General features: G+C 40.9%; 1 protein-coding gene across 3 annotated transcripts in view; it reads left to right on the plus strand.

The window, feature by feature from the left end:
* LOC306861710 (receptor-type tyrosine-protein phosphatase O-like) overlaps nt 1–11,223 on the plus strand; it is a 59,449-nt gene extending 48,226 nt beyond the window's left edge. For 2 of the 3 annotated variants that reach the window (XM_079404125.1, XM_079404126.1), the window contains 7 exons: nt 1,760–1,836; nt 1,922–2,056; nt 2,145–2,267; nt 3,513–3,667; nt 4,946–5,081; nt 8,040–8,148; nt 10,174–11,223. In XM_079404125.1, coding sequence (XP_079260251.1) covers nt 1,760–1,836; nt 1,922–2,056; nt 2,145–2,267; nt 3,513–3,667; nt 4,946–5,081; nt 8,040–8,144 — 731 coding nt within the window. In that variant the 3' untranslated portion in view covers nt 8,145–8,148; nt 10,174–11,223. The remainder of the gene's footprint in view (nt 1–1,759; nt 1,837–1,921; nt 2,057–2,144; nt 2,268–3,512; nt 3,668–4,945; nt 5,082–8,039; nt 8,149–10,173) is intronic. The other variant, XM_079404124.1, reaches the window with a different exon arrangement.
* The last annotated feature ends 2,995 nt before the right edge of the window (nt 11,224–14,218 follow it).

The following is a 14,218-nucleotide window of genomic DNA, read 5'->3' on the forward strand; positions in this document are numbered from 1 at the left end:
AATAAAACTGTACAAATGTAAAGGAAAAACATTAATAGAGTATGTGATATTACATATATAGTCTTTAAATATGATATCCTTAATTATTATAAGTATAAAGTATCTGATTTTCACATGTATTTATTCCAAAAAATATATAAAAATAATTTTTTTGAGAGTGTAAGGACGCTTGATTATGCTTTATGCCAGTGGATGGTTTGCTGAGCTCTTTTTCATATTTCATATTTCTCTTTTCAGTTTTAAGGGTAATGTATAGGGGTGTAACGGTACACGTATTCGTACTGAAACTTTTAGGTTCGGGTCTTTCGGTTCGGTACGCATGTGTACTGAGCAAATCATTCCATTTTTTCAGGAAATTCAGACAATAAATGGTGTTTTAGCACTCTTTGATGAGGTGCAACAGATCGCTGTATAGAAGCCTCAGTTTAATCGGCAGCATGATCATCCTTTCCTCATTACTTCTAGTTTTACCATAAAATAAACATGAATGAACATCTCATGCCTCATGTAATCAGTGTTTCACTCGCAGTAAGACATCATTAAAACAGCTTGTAAACAAAATGTCCCGCAGCATTTAATTTACCTTCATCAGTGCTCACAGCTCATTAGTTCACTAGAGAAATTAAGACTATAGCAGAGCATTCCACGAAATATTAGCCTATCACTACGTATATACTCATATTTTACTTTACCTGTTAGTGATATATTAATTATTTAATGTATGTTTAAATAAATCTTTTATGAAACAAGTTATGACAGCCACTGTGTAAATGATAATATTTCAACAACAAATAGAAATTGTATAATTTAGAAGTTAATTTAAAAACTGCATTGAATGCAATTTACATGTTTGCATACAATTTTTTAATTTGAGGGTTGATAATTATAGTTAAAAATAAATAGTAGCTTAATTGAATTTAAGTTTGGGCTCTGTTGTTAATTGTTACCTTCCTAATGTAAAAGGGCTCCCTATAGTTTAGAGCAGAAGCTGAGGTATATTTAGTCTTTTTAGTTTAGTTTATTTTATAAGGTAGATTTAAAGAATTTTAATTATAATTTAATTTATTTAAAGAAAGAGGTACGTACCGAAACATCATGTTTGTGTATCGTTACATAATTGCATATACTTAATAATTTAGTTCTTTTAATGCAAATTTGCCCATTAAACAAGCAATCATAAAGTTGAAATCACTTGTGACTTTGTAAATCCGTAAATCCAGGGTCACATATAATCTCTTTGTTATATGTGACCCTGCTCCACAAAACCAGTCATAAGGGTCAAGTTTTTTAAAATTCAGATTCATGCATCATCTGAAAGCTGAATAAATAATTTAACTTTCCATTGATGTATGGTTTGTTATGATAGGACAATATTTGGCTGAGATACAACTATTTGAAAATCTGGAATCTGAGGATACAAAAACATCTAAATATTGAGAAAATCGCTGTTAAAGTTGTCTAAATTAAGTCCTTAGCAATGCATATTACTAATCAAAAATGTTGATATATTTGAAATAAGTTTTGATATATTTACAGTAGGAAGTATTCAACATATCTTCATGGAACAGGATCTTTACTTAATATCCTAATGATGTTTGGCATAAAAGAGAAATGTATAATTTTGACCCATACAATGTATTGTTGGCTATTGCTACAAATATACCTGTGCTCCAGGATCACATATTGTTATTACTAAAGATCAGTTTCTCTGGAGAGTGAGTGATTGTTATATTCATCCTGAATATTTGTTTGCTCACAGATGATTTCAGTCGAGTGAAGCTGATCTCTCTGCACAACGATGAAGGCTCTGATTACATCAATGCAAACTATATTCCTGTGAGTAGCTCGTCGGTATCAGCGATTAGAGCAGAGTCGTTCACAGGCTATGGTGTGTCTCATTTGTGTGGTGGTGTGTGTTCAGGGTTATAACTCTCCGCACGAGTTCATCGCCACGCAGGGGCCGCTCCCTGAAACCAGGAACGATTTCTGGAAGATGGTCCTGCAGCAGAAGTCTCACATCATCGTCATGCTGACCCAGTGTAACGAGCGCAGGAGGGTCAGTTCCCATGGCAACCGCTCCGTTATCGCTGTGACATCACACAGAGACGGGTGGATGTTAACGAGAGCTTGTGCTTCCTGTGCAGGTGAAGTGTGACCACTACTGGCCGTTCACCGAGGAGCCCGTGGCGTATGGAGAGATTACGGTCGAGATGCTGTCGGAGACCGACTCGCCCGAGTGGACCATCAGAAACTTCAGACTGGGATACGTAAGGAACATAACCAACCATAATCCTGGATGAGTGGATGGATAAATGGATGGATGATGGGTGGATATAGATAGGTGGATATATAGATAGGTGAATGTATGGACAAATTGATGGATGATTGATATAAATGGATGGATGGGTGTTTGAGTGGATAAATAAATGGATGGATGGATGATAGATAGGTGGTTGAGTGGTTGATAGATGGTTGATGGATGGGTGGGTGGATGGATGGATGATAAATGGGTTGGTGTGTGGATGATAGATAGATGGATGGATGGATGATAGGTGGGTGGGTGGATGGATGGATGGATGGATAAATGGGTGGATGGATGGATGATGGATCGGTGGGTGGATGATAGATAAATGGATGGATGGATGATAGGTGGGAGGGTGGATGGATGGATGGATGGATGGATGGGTGGATGGATGGATGGATAAATGGGTGGATGGATGGATGGATGGATAAATGGGTGGATGGATGGATGGATGATGGATCGGTGGGTGGATGATAGATAAATGGATGGATGATGGGTGGGTGGATGAATGAATGGAGGGATGAATGATAAATAGGTGGATGGATAGATGGGTGAATGTATAGATAAATGGATGGATGATTATTGTATAAATAGATGATGGATAGATGGATGGATGGATGAATGGATGGATGGATGATAGATGGGTCGGTGGGTGGATGATAGAAAAATGGATGGGTGGATGGATAAATGAATGGATGATTATTGTATAAATAAATGAATGGATGGATGGATAAATGGATTGATGGGTGGGTGGACCTATGATAGATAGATCCACCTATGAATGATAGATAGGTGGATGGATAGATGGGTGAATGGATAGATAAATGGATGGACGATTATTGTATAAATAGATGATGGATGGATGGATGGATGGATGGATGGATGATGGAGTAGGTGGGTGGATGAATAGATGATGGATGGGTGGATGGATAGATGGATGATGGGTGGGTGGGTGGATGAATGGATAAATGGATGGATGTTGGACAGGTGGGTGGGAGGGTGGATGGACAGATGGATGATGGGTGGGTAGATGGATAAATGGATGGACGCATGAATGATAGATAGGTGGATGGATGATGGAGGGATGGATGGGCGATATATAGATGTAAATAGATGTACAAATGGATATAAAAACAAATGTTGTGAAGAGAGTCGTCAGTACACTGCTGTTGTTCTTGTCTGATGTTCTGTCTGCTTCTGGCTCCTGCAGGCTGATGAAACTCAAGATGTTCTTCACTTTAACTACACCTCGTGGCCGGATCACGGCGTGCCGACGGTCAACGCCATCGAGAGCATCTTACAGTTCGTTCAGATCGTACGGCATCAGGTCAACAGGACCAAAGGGCCCATCGTGGTCCACTGCAGGTGAGACTCCTCCGTTAATGTGAAGAGTACAGGAGTCACTCCAGCTAAGGCCTGTTCACACCAAGCACGATAACTATAAAGATAACGATAAAGAATGATATAGTTCTAAAAATCATCTCAATATTAAAGAATAGCAGAGTCCACACCACAGCTATAACGATAAAGGTACAGAGAAGTGATATCGTTGGAATCACTTTCAGAACGATTTTTTGCAGCTGATGAACGATACAAACATTACAAACATTATACAACAGACGAGCGTGTGCTTGGAATAAACAGATGATATTGCTCGCTTGTGTGGATTCTAATATTGTTATCTCTATAGTTATCATTCTTGGTGTGAACGGGGCTTTACACCAGTGGTTCTCAAAGTGGGGGCGTGGACTATCAGCAAAAAAAGAAAAGAAGATATAAACAGTAAACAGCCAATGGATGTAGAATGGGAGATGGATTGGTTTGTGAAAGGGCAGAGAAAAGCCATAGATGAAGTTGCACAGACCCAGGCAGTTGCTGGTCATTCAAAAGCTAAATGCAGAATAAGACAAGGCATATCTTGCTCTCGGCTTCACTCACCGTGTCTGGACACTTTTCCCCCTTGGACACCATTTTGATCATTATTGTTTAATAAAAACCTCTTCGAGGCCTGACGCACTGTCTGTCGTTTGCTCCTCCCGCCACACGGGGAAAGAGTTAATAGAACAAGGCATCAGTTTATTGTCGGGGATTTGTCATGCTGCTCCTTACCGCATCCAGTGTAGACAGCATCACTGATTATAATGGGTTCTACTGTATTTTGCTGCTCGCGTCCAGTGTAGACATGGTGTTTAATGTCGTTGGTGAGGAGGAAAGTTGTTGCCTATGCCCTAAAACACTGGCAGCGGACTGCATGAAGCCCACAAAAAAATAAGAGAGAATAGTTATTCTCTGTATATTGTTTTTCAATGTTTCAAGTGATGCAGGTGGGGTTTTTTTTCTCTGCAGGTTTTTCAATAAAAAAAAAATCAAACTGTTTAGTGAACTTTTTTGGTAGGCTGAGGTGGGATGGGGATTCGGGGGAAGGGGGGGCAGCAGATTTCTTTTATAGGTTTAAAGGGGAGCGCGACCAAAAAAGTTTGAGAATCACTGAGTTACACAGACTGAAATCACTGCAGCTCACTGCTGTCTATTGATTTCTGCTTGTGGTTTTGCTTTAGCTCTTTACCAATGTTAATGACACAGTATGATGAAACAGACACTGGTGTGTGTGTGTGTGTGTGTGTGTGTGTGTGTGTGTTTCAGTGCTGGAGTGGGTCGTACCGGCACCTTCATCGCTCTGGACCGGCTGATGCAGCACATTCAGGAACATGAGTATGTGGACATCTTGGGCCTGGTGTCAGACATGCGCTCGCATCGGCTCTCCATGGTCCAAACCGAGGTACAAAACCCGAACCAGAAACCGAATCAGATCCAGAACCAAACACTGAACCAGAACCAGAAACCAAATCAGATCTAGAACAGAACACTGAATTTGAACCAGAACCAGAAACCAAATCAGATCTAGAACCGAACACTGAATTTGAACCAGAACCAGAAACCAAATCAGATCCAGAACCAAACACTGAACCTGAACCAGAAACCGAATCAGATCCAGGTCCAAACACTGAACCTGAACCAGAACCATAAACAGAATCAGATCTAGAACCGAACACTGAAACCGAATCAGACCCAGAACCGAACACTGAACCAGAAACCGAATCAGATCCAGAACCAAACACTGAATCTGAACCAGAACCAGCAACCGAATCAGGTCCAGAACCGAACACTGAACCAGAAACCGAATCAGATCCAGAACCAAACACTGAATCTGAACCAGAACCAGCAACCGAATCAGGTCCAGAACCAAACACTGAACCAGAAACCGAATCAGATCTAGAACCGAACACTGAAACCGAATCAGACCCAGAACTGAACACTGAACCAGAAACCGAATCAGATCCAGATCCATACACTGAACCAGAACCAGTATCAGATCTAGAACCGAACACTGAAACCGAATCCGACCCAGAACTGAACACTGAACCAGAAACCGAATCAGATCCAGAACCAAACACTGAATCTGAACCAGAACCAGCAACCGAATCAGGTCCAGAACCAAACACTGAACCAGAAACCGAATCAGATCCAGAACCAAACACTGAACCAGAATCAGATCCAGAACTGAACACTGAACCTGAACCATAACCAGAAACCGAATCAGATCCAGATCCAAACACTGAACCTGAACCAGAACCATAAACAGAATCAGATCTAGAACCGAACACTGAAACTGAATCAGACCCAGAACCGAACACTGAACCATAACCAGAAACCGAATCAGATCCAGAACCAAACACTGAATCTGAACCAGAGCCAGTAACCGAATCAGGTCCAGAACCAAACACTGAACCAGAACCAGAAACCGAATCAGATCCAGAACCAAACACTGAACCTGAAACCAGGGGCTGGACTCATGACGAAAACTCTTCTTAACTGCTGTTTTATTCTAGAAAAATGTTAAGAAAATTTTATATTCCCAAATATATGCCTTAAAGGGGTCCTATTACGCTTTTTCACTTTCTGAATATTAGTCGGTGTGTAGTGTATATGTTTGGGCATAAAACGATCTACAAAGTTAAAAATCTCAAAGTCCACTCCAAAGGGAGATATTTCGTTTTTAAAAAAAATCCCTTTTCAAGAACTACAGCGAACAGCTCGTTTGGACTACAAAGTTGTTTTCCTGTATTTGTGACATCACAAATTGTAAATCCCGCCTACGGAAATTTGAATGGTTGGCGGGTGGGGAGAACGCTTGGTTGAAGCGAAACCCAGTGCGGGTGTTTTTATATTACTGTAAATATCAGATCATTTTGGATGTCATTTTCATTTCATCTTGCATGTAATGTCTGATAAAGCAGCGTTTGTGAGCAGAGCTCTGCTTTGTGTACAGCGTTACGGGGAAACCTCGCTCTCTCCCTCTCCAACAGCGCCTCCTGCTGACAGAGAATTAATTTGCATATATATGCGGCCACAAATAGTGTAAGTCTGTGGGACTACGGTATAAATAAATTCAACTGTATAACAGTTTCAGTGCAATTCATGTTATAATGTTAGAATTAAAGAACAATAAACATAATACATATTACCGTTGCAATTATCTGTACATAGTCAATGCAGTTATTTTTAAGCTGTTGTTGACATCCCATCTAAAACGTGATTTAGCCAAAAAAACAACAACAATAACATTACTACTTTAATATGTCTTGCAATTTCCGTTCATCCAAAGGTTCTGCACGATCCTCTTGTTCAGTATTCTCGAGGTCTGAATTGATATGGCAATATTGATGAACTAGCTGTTCTGGCAAGGGGTGGGGCAATACTGAAACACTGTCTAAGCTGTTCGCCAATCACAACGCACTGGGACAGCTAACCAATCACAACACATTTCGTTTTTCGGAAGGCGGGCGTTCATCAAACCCGGAACTAATTGAGCCAATTGTGTCAAGCTGGGCAGAAAGGTATTGTAATAATGTAAATTATGTGAAAAATAATGCGATTTTCGAACCACCGAGCATGAGCGCATGTTCTAGTACCCCCCCCCCCCCCCCCCCCCCCCCAAAAATCAAAATCAAGACTCTGTAAAAGAGCATAATAGGACCCCTTTAAGAATGCTCTTCTGTTTTTCTTAAGATTGTTCTTAAGACAAAACTGAATAAGAATTCAAATTCTTTCAAAAAATTATTGTAAATAGGCTCTTAAAGTTAGAATAATGTCCAAATTGTCCTAAATCCTCAAACATGAGATATTTAAATGAATTTATTGGGTTGTTTCAAGTTCATTGTTGTAATTAAACATAACAATATAACACTAATGCAACGTTATATAAAACGCAGACTTTGAGGAGTTTTTCAGTGAACTGATCAGTGACTAGTCAAAAAAATGTTCACAAGAAAATATTTGAGAACTTATCTTGAGAACTTTCTTACAGCTTCTTGGAATGTCTTGGAACTCCTTTTTCTTATGACGATTTTGATGAATCTATGGAAGCTTGTTTCCACCACTGGATAAAAAGATAATTTCGACTTTTCATCTCACGATTCTGAATTTTTTTGTCAATTTATATTTGCAAGAAAAATTCACAATTGTGAGATAAAAAGTCTAAATTACATGTTTTAATTTTTATTCTGTGGAAGAAATGAGAAAACAACTAGGATAGATATCTGTGAGATATAAAGTCAGAATACTGATATAAACTCATAATTGTTAAATAATTGGCTTCTATATGAATCCAGACCTGGAATGGTAAAATGACATCTAACGTGTGTGTGTGTGTGTGTGTGCGTGTGTGTGTCTGCAGGAGCAGTACGTGTTCATCCATCAGTGTGTCATCCTTATGTGGAAAAAGAAGAAGCAGCAGACGCACACTAGCGACGTTATCTACGAGAATGTCAGCAAGTCCTAATGAAGTGAGAACTCAAAATGAATATGAATTTTATGAATATGAATAATATAAATGGATGGATGGATGGATACATTGGTGGGTGGATGGATGGATGGATGGATGGATGGATAAATTGGTGGGTGGGTGGATGTATTTATGGATGGATGGATGGGTGGGTGGATGGATGGATGGATGGATAGATAGGTGGGTGGATGGATGGGTGGGTGGATGGATGGATGGATGGATAAATTGGTGGGTGGATGAATGGATAGATGGGTGGGTGGATGGATGATAGATGGGTTGGTGGATGGATAAATTGGTGGGTGGATGAATGGATAGATGGGTGGGTGGGTGGATGGATGGATAGGTGGGTGGATGGATGGATGGGTGGATAGATGGGTGGGTGAATGCATGGGTGGATGGATGGATGGGTGGGTGAATGCATGGATGGATGGATGATAGATGTGTGGCTGGATGGATAGATGGGTGGGTGGATGGATAAATTGGTGGGTGGATGCATGTATCGATGGATGGTTGGATGAATGGATAGATGGGTGGGTTGATGATGGATGGATGGATGGGTGGATGAATGGATAGATGGGTGGGTGAATGCATGGATGGATGGATAGATGGGTGGGTGGGTGGGTGGATGGATAAATTGTTGGGTGGATGCATGAGTGGTTGGATAGATAAATTGTTGGGTGGATGCATGGATGGATGGATAGATGGGTGGGTTGAAGGATGGATGGATGAATATGTGGGTGGATGGATGGATGAATGGATAGGTGGGTGGATAGATGGATGGATGGGTGGATGAGTGGATATATGGGTGGGTTGATGGATGGATGATGGGTGGGTGGATGGATGGATAGGTGGATGGATGAATGAATGGGTGGATGGTTAAATTAGTGGGTGGATGAATGGATAGATGGGTGGGTGGATGGATAGATGGGTGGGTGGATGCATGGATGGATGGATGGATAGATAGGTTGGTGGATGGATAAATTGGTGGATGGATGCATGGGTGGATGAATGGATAGATGGGTGGGTGAATGCATGGGTGGATGAATGCATGGATGGATGGATGGATTATAGATGGATGGCTGGATGGATAAATTGGTGGGTGGATGCATGGATGGTTGGATGAATGGATAGATGGGTGGGTTGATGGATGGATGGATGGATGGATAGATGGGTGGGTGGATGGATAAATTGTTGGGTGGATGGATGGGTGGGTGGGTTGATGGATAGATGGATGGGTGGATAGATGGATGCATGGGTGGGTGCATAGATAAATTGTTGGGTGGATGCATGGATGGATGGATAGATGGGTGGGTTGATGGATGGATGAATGGATAGATGGGTGGGTGAATGCATGGGTGGATGGATGGGTGGATAGATGGGTGGATGAATGCATGGATGGATGGATGGATGGATGGATTATAGATGGATGGCTGGATGGATAAATTGGTGGGTGGATGCATGGATGGTTGGATGAATGGATAGATGGGTGGGTTGATGGATGGATGGATGGATGGATAGATGGGTGGGTGGATGGATAAATTGTTGGGTGGATGGATGGGTGGGTGGGTTGATGGATAGATGGATGGGTGGATAGATGGATGCATGGGTGGGTGCATAGATAAATTGTTGGGTGGATGCATGGATGGATGGATAGATGGTTGGGTTGATGGATGGATGGATGGATGGATGGATAGATGGGTGGGTTGATGGATGGATGGATGGATGGATGGATGGATGGATGGATGGATGGATGGATGGATAGATGGGTGGTTGGGTTGATGGTTGGATGGGTGGATGAATGGATATATGGGTGGGTTGATGGATAAATGGATGGATGCTCTCAATTTTTGTTTCAGTTTATGTTAGTGCATCAAATTAATCTAAATAAAAATTAAAAATGTTGCCTGGGTGTCTAGCTGGGGAAAAAAAGTTTTTATATATTTAATTTAATTTAATATTTTATTTCAAATAACACAAATATTGGTTATGGTCTTAGTGAACTGTAACTTGCTCTGTGTTCCTCCAGGTCCGATGCTCCTCACATTAGTGTTGACAGACGTGTGACATCGACACCAAAACCCAACGAGCGGCGGCCACAGAGGAGAACCCTTCACTCATTTACTCCCATACAAGCTCTTATTTAGCGGACGAACGACGGAACAATCCGATGCCTTAAACGAGCTGCCGTGTTCTCCCGACTCCGCCGACCACAGGAGAACGCCGCTTCCGTCTGTAGTGTGTGTGTGTGTGTGAATCTCAGGATCATCTGGATGCGTGTAAAGTGTGTTTCGTGAGTTTATATCGCACTCTGTCTGTACTAGTGTTAGTTTCTACGTCTCCAGGGGAAAATGAAGAACCGGATCCCTCCTGTCGGCATGCACATGTAAACACGGTTCAAACCTGACGGCCTTTGATCACTGCCACACACAGACCATCTGCTTTGGTTATAAAGGACAGATGCAGACGATCATATGTGTTGCTGTGTGTAGAGCGGCTGCGCTTCTGTGATTTCTGCTAAAGCTGGGCTTCATCTGCAAGCGTCTGGATGTTCACTAAAGCGGCGTTTGCACAGTCGCTGCTGCTGAATCTGACACTGATTCTGTTGTGTTCGCTGAACGATGCATGCTGCAAAATGACAGACGTGAGATTAGTCTCATCTTTAGCTTTAGACTCCAGCTCAGAGTGTTCGTTTCACGTTTGCCTGTTCCGTCAGTGAGTTTACAAGCGTCTTTACAGATGCAGAGATGTAATATCAACTCAAGCGTCGAGCTGTAAATACTGAAACTAAAGGAACTCTGTATTGTGTTCAATGATCTGATTGAAACTCTTTCTCCAGAACGGGCGTCACTTGATGGGTTTTTTTTTCCGTTTGTGTCAGAACTCGTTTGTCTTTTGGTGCCATTCTTGTGTATCGTGTGACTTCAAGTAGCTGAGCAATCCACAGTCGCCATCACAAGTTTAATGTGTGTTCGTTAAAAAAAAAAAAAACATTTGAGTACGTATTCTTATGAGCTGGAAATGAGTGGTTTTGTGTGAAGAATAAATGACGTGTAGACCTCAGTCCACATGAACTTCAAACAGACTGCTGTTCCTCTTCTTGCATGTGTGCTGTGTGTATCTTCTGCAATAATTTGATGTAAAAAGGTTCAAAATGCACAAAGAAATGATGTTTTTATCAGTACTTTTTTCTTTTTCCAGTACAAATATTTAAACTTTATTTAAATCAAGGTATATTTACTTGAGACACAAAATTACTTAAGATATTGAGTCTTAACTCTTTTTTTTTTTTTTTTTTTTTTTCATACATTTTTAATACAAATGTTTGCTTAAAACAAGAACAAATACCTGCCAATGGGGTCAAAAAAAAGCTTTTGTGGGGGGAAAAAATTAAGTTGCTTTCTCTGACCTCATTAGCAGATATTTGTTCTTGTTTTAAGTTTAAAATTGCTTGATTTTGATCTCTTTTTTTCAGAAGACCACCTAATATCTTGAGTCACTTTGCTTCTCCAGTAGATGTGTCTTGATTTAAGAATTTTTATATTTACACTGAAAACTGACAAAAATACTGAAAAACATACAGCTCTGGAAAATATTAGGAGACTACTTGAAAATTCTCAGTTTCTCTGAATTTACGATTTATATTTATGTTTGAGTAAAAATTAAATTTTTGTTTTATTCTTTAAACTATTGATGACATTATACTTTAAATTTTTTAATTTAATGTCATCATTTAGAGCATTTTTTGACAATTGGTCAAACTAACAAAAAAATGCCATGTTTTCAGACATGTTTATATTAATTTTTAAATGACAAAAATACCAATGTTTTAACTTCAGAAGAGTTAAGGAATCAATATTTTATTTTTCCAAGTAAAATAAGATTTGTGTATTGGAAATGAAGACGTTAGAAACACGTCATTGTTGTCATGTGGTGAATTTGGCCAATCGTGAAACAGCTGTGTCGTCATCAGCGCTGGAGAAACTGCTCCGGCTGAATGAGCAGCTGCTCTCGAAACGCTCTCACGGTACATTGATGCCACACGTGACAGTGATGTGGCGTCGGCGCCGGTTCAAGTCGGACAAATTTTCTAACCGGCATGCACTGCTTCAAGTTAGCTGCCGATCGATTTTTATGGCGCTGCATGAAGTCGAACACACCTTTTAGTTTAAACTGCGAGAAATGGTTAATCGATGCTTTCGAAACACTGCTGCATGAAGGTACGAAAATTTGAATCTATTGTTTTGAATCAGTGATTCAGTATCGAACTGGCCTAATCACGTGAGTTTAGCAATCGATGCTTCGTGACGTCATACCGACGTTTCACTAGGTGCATTCTACTTTAAGCACGGCTACAGACGACGATCGGCGAGAGTAGATGCGTATGGAAAGCCAAAGTGGTTATAAACGCCTGCTCGGGCGTCTGATTGCACACTGACACGTCAAAAGCGTACGATTTGACAGCAAACCGCACGTCCTGGACGTGTGATTTCATATAAAACATGCGTTTTTGACGCTCATTTCTTGTTATGATAAACACTTCAAGAACGCTCGTTTTATGGGAAATCACACGTCCAGGACGCGCGGTTTGCTGTCAGATCGTATGCTTTGGACGTGTCAGTGTGCAATCAGACGCCCGAGCAGGCGTTTATGACCACTTTGGCTTTCCATAGCGGCAGAGTTGAAAACGGATATGTCAAGCAGGACACTATCTGCTCCTGTTAAGCCAAGTTCACACTACACCACTCTACACGTCGGCAGATCGCTGTGCTGTTCAGACTACATGACTTGATTGTCTGTCTTTTAGTCGTTGTGGCGTTCACACTACATGACTCTATGTAAATTATCCACAACCAGGGGTTACACACTACACCAGCTGACAACAACTCTGTCACCCAACTACTGGATTCGGTCCCTAAACCACGTTTTGTCATGAAAACATGCAAGAATTGACCGTTCGCAAAGAGCTTGATTGACAGGTGATCTGACCAATCAGAACATGTATATTATGTGCCGCCGCTGTTATATTGTCGGCTCGGAAAACATGTAAATGCGCATGCCCAGTAGCCGCAGCTGTATCTCTTCTAGCCTTAACCACAAATCAGATAGGAGTAGATTAACTTCGGTGGACTTAAAATAGTGTGTTCCGCGGTTGAAATTAAACACCTTCTGATGTTTATTCATATTCATTTCGTGCATTATTAAATATGAAAAGACGATCGGTTCACGTGTTCGAACTGAAGCAATACAGAGATCTGTCACGACACATTGAAGAGCCACAAAAAGGTATTTATTGTTTGAATTTCTTTAAAAATGACTGGATTTAAAAGCTGAGAGTCCTGAGAGCTTGTTTCATATCAGCAGTAAGCTGCTGTCTTCTCTGTCGGTGTGTGGTCAGTTTCCTCTCTGCTCTGAGATGTGTTTTTCACTGAGTGAGAACATGAGTGTAGTGTGAGTGTTTGTCAGTCATGGCAACAGTAACTATTGGTGCTTAATCAAAAATATAGCAGCTAAAAGCCTGTGAAAGAGAGTGAAAGATGCTTATTTGCAAAAAATATAAGCCTTTTCTTTACTGTTTTTCTTCCGGTGACCTCAACCCATGCCTTGCTCTTTCATTGGCTGTAGCTCGTCACCACACCTGACACCACGTGATGTCGAGTCGGCCGACCGGTCCAGATATTTGGCATGCTATATGTGTTTGGCGTCTTTGATGCATCGTTGTGTAGTTCACACATAAAGATCGCGGAGCGCCGATCACCCGCTGATTTCCCCCCATTACAGCCCGACCTGTCGGAGAGCTCGTTAATTTGCAAATCGGGCTTAAAATCCTGTAGTGTGAACTAGCCTTAAGTGACACTCATGCGGTGTTTGGATACTCTTTATCACAGATTAAGTGAATAACATGCAATATTTGTCAAATGCACAGACTTTTCAGAAACGTATTCATGAGCAACAGAAACACCTTTTATAATAATACAGCACCATCTGCTCAAGAAGTAAAGTTTAACGTAAACTATTTAAATACTAATAAAGTGGGGGTATATGCTTTCATCAGTGTTTTATCAGAATCAGAA

Source organism: Barbus barbus, assembly GCF_936440315.1.
Source record: "Barbus barbus genome assembly, chromosome: 42".
NCBI lineage: Eukaryota > Metazoa > Chordata > Actinopteri > Cypriniformes > Cyprinidae > Barbus > Barbus barbus.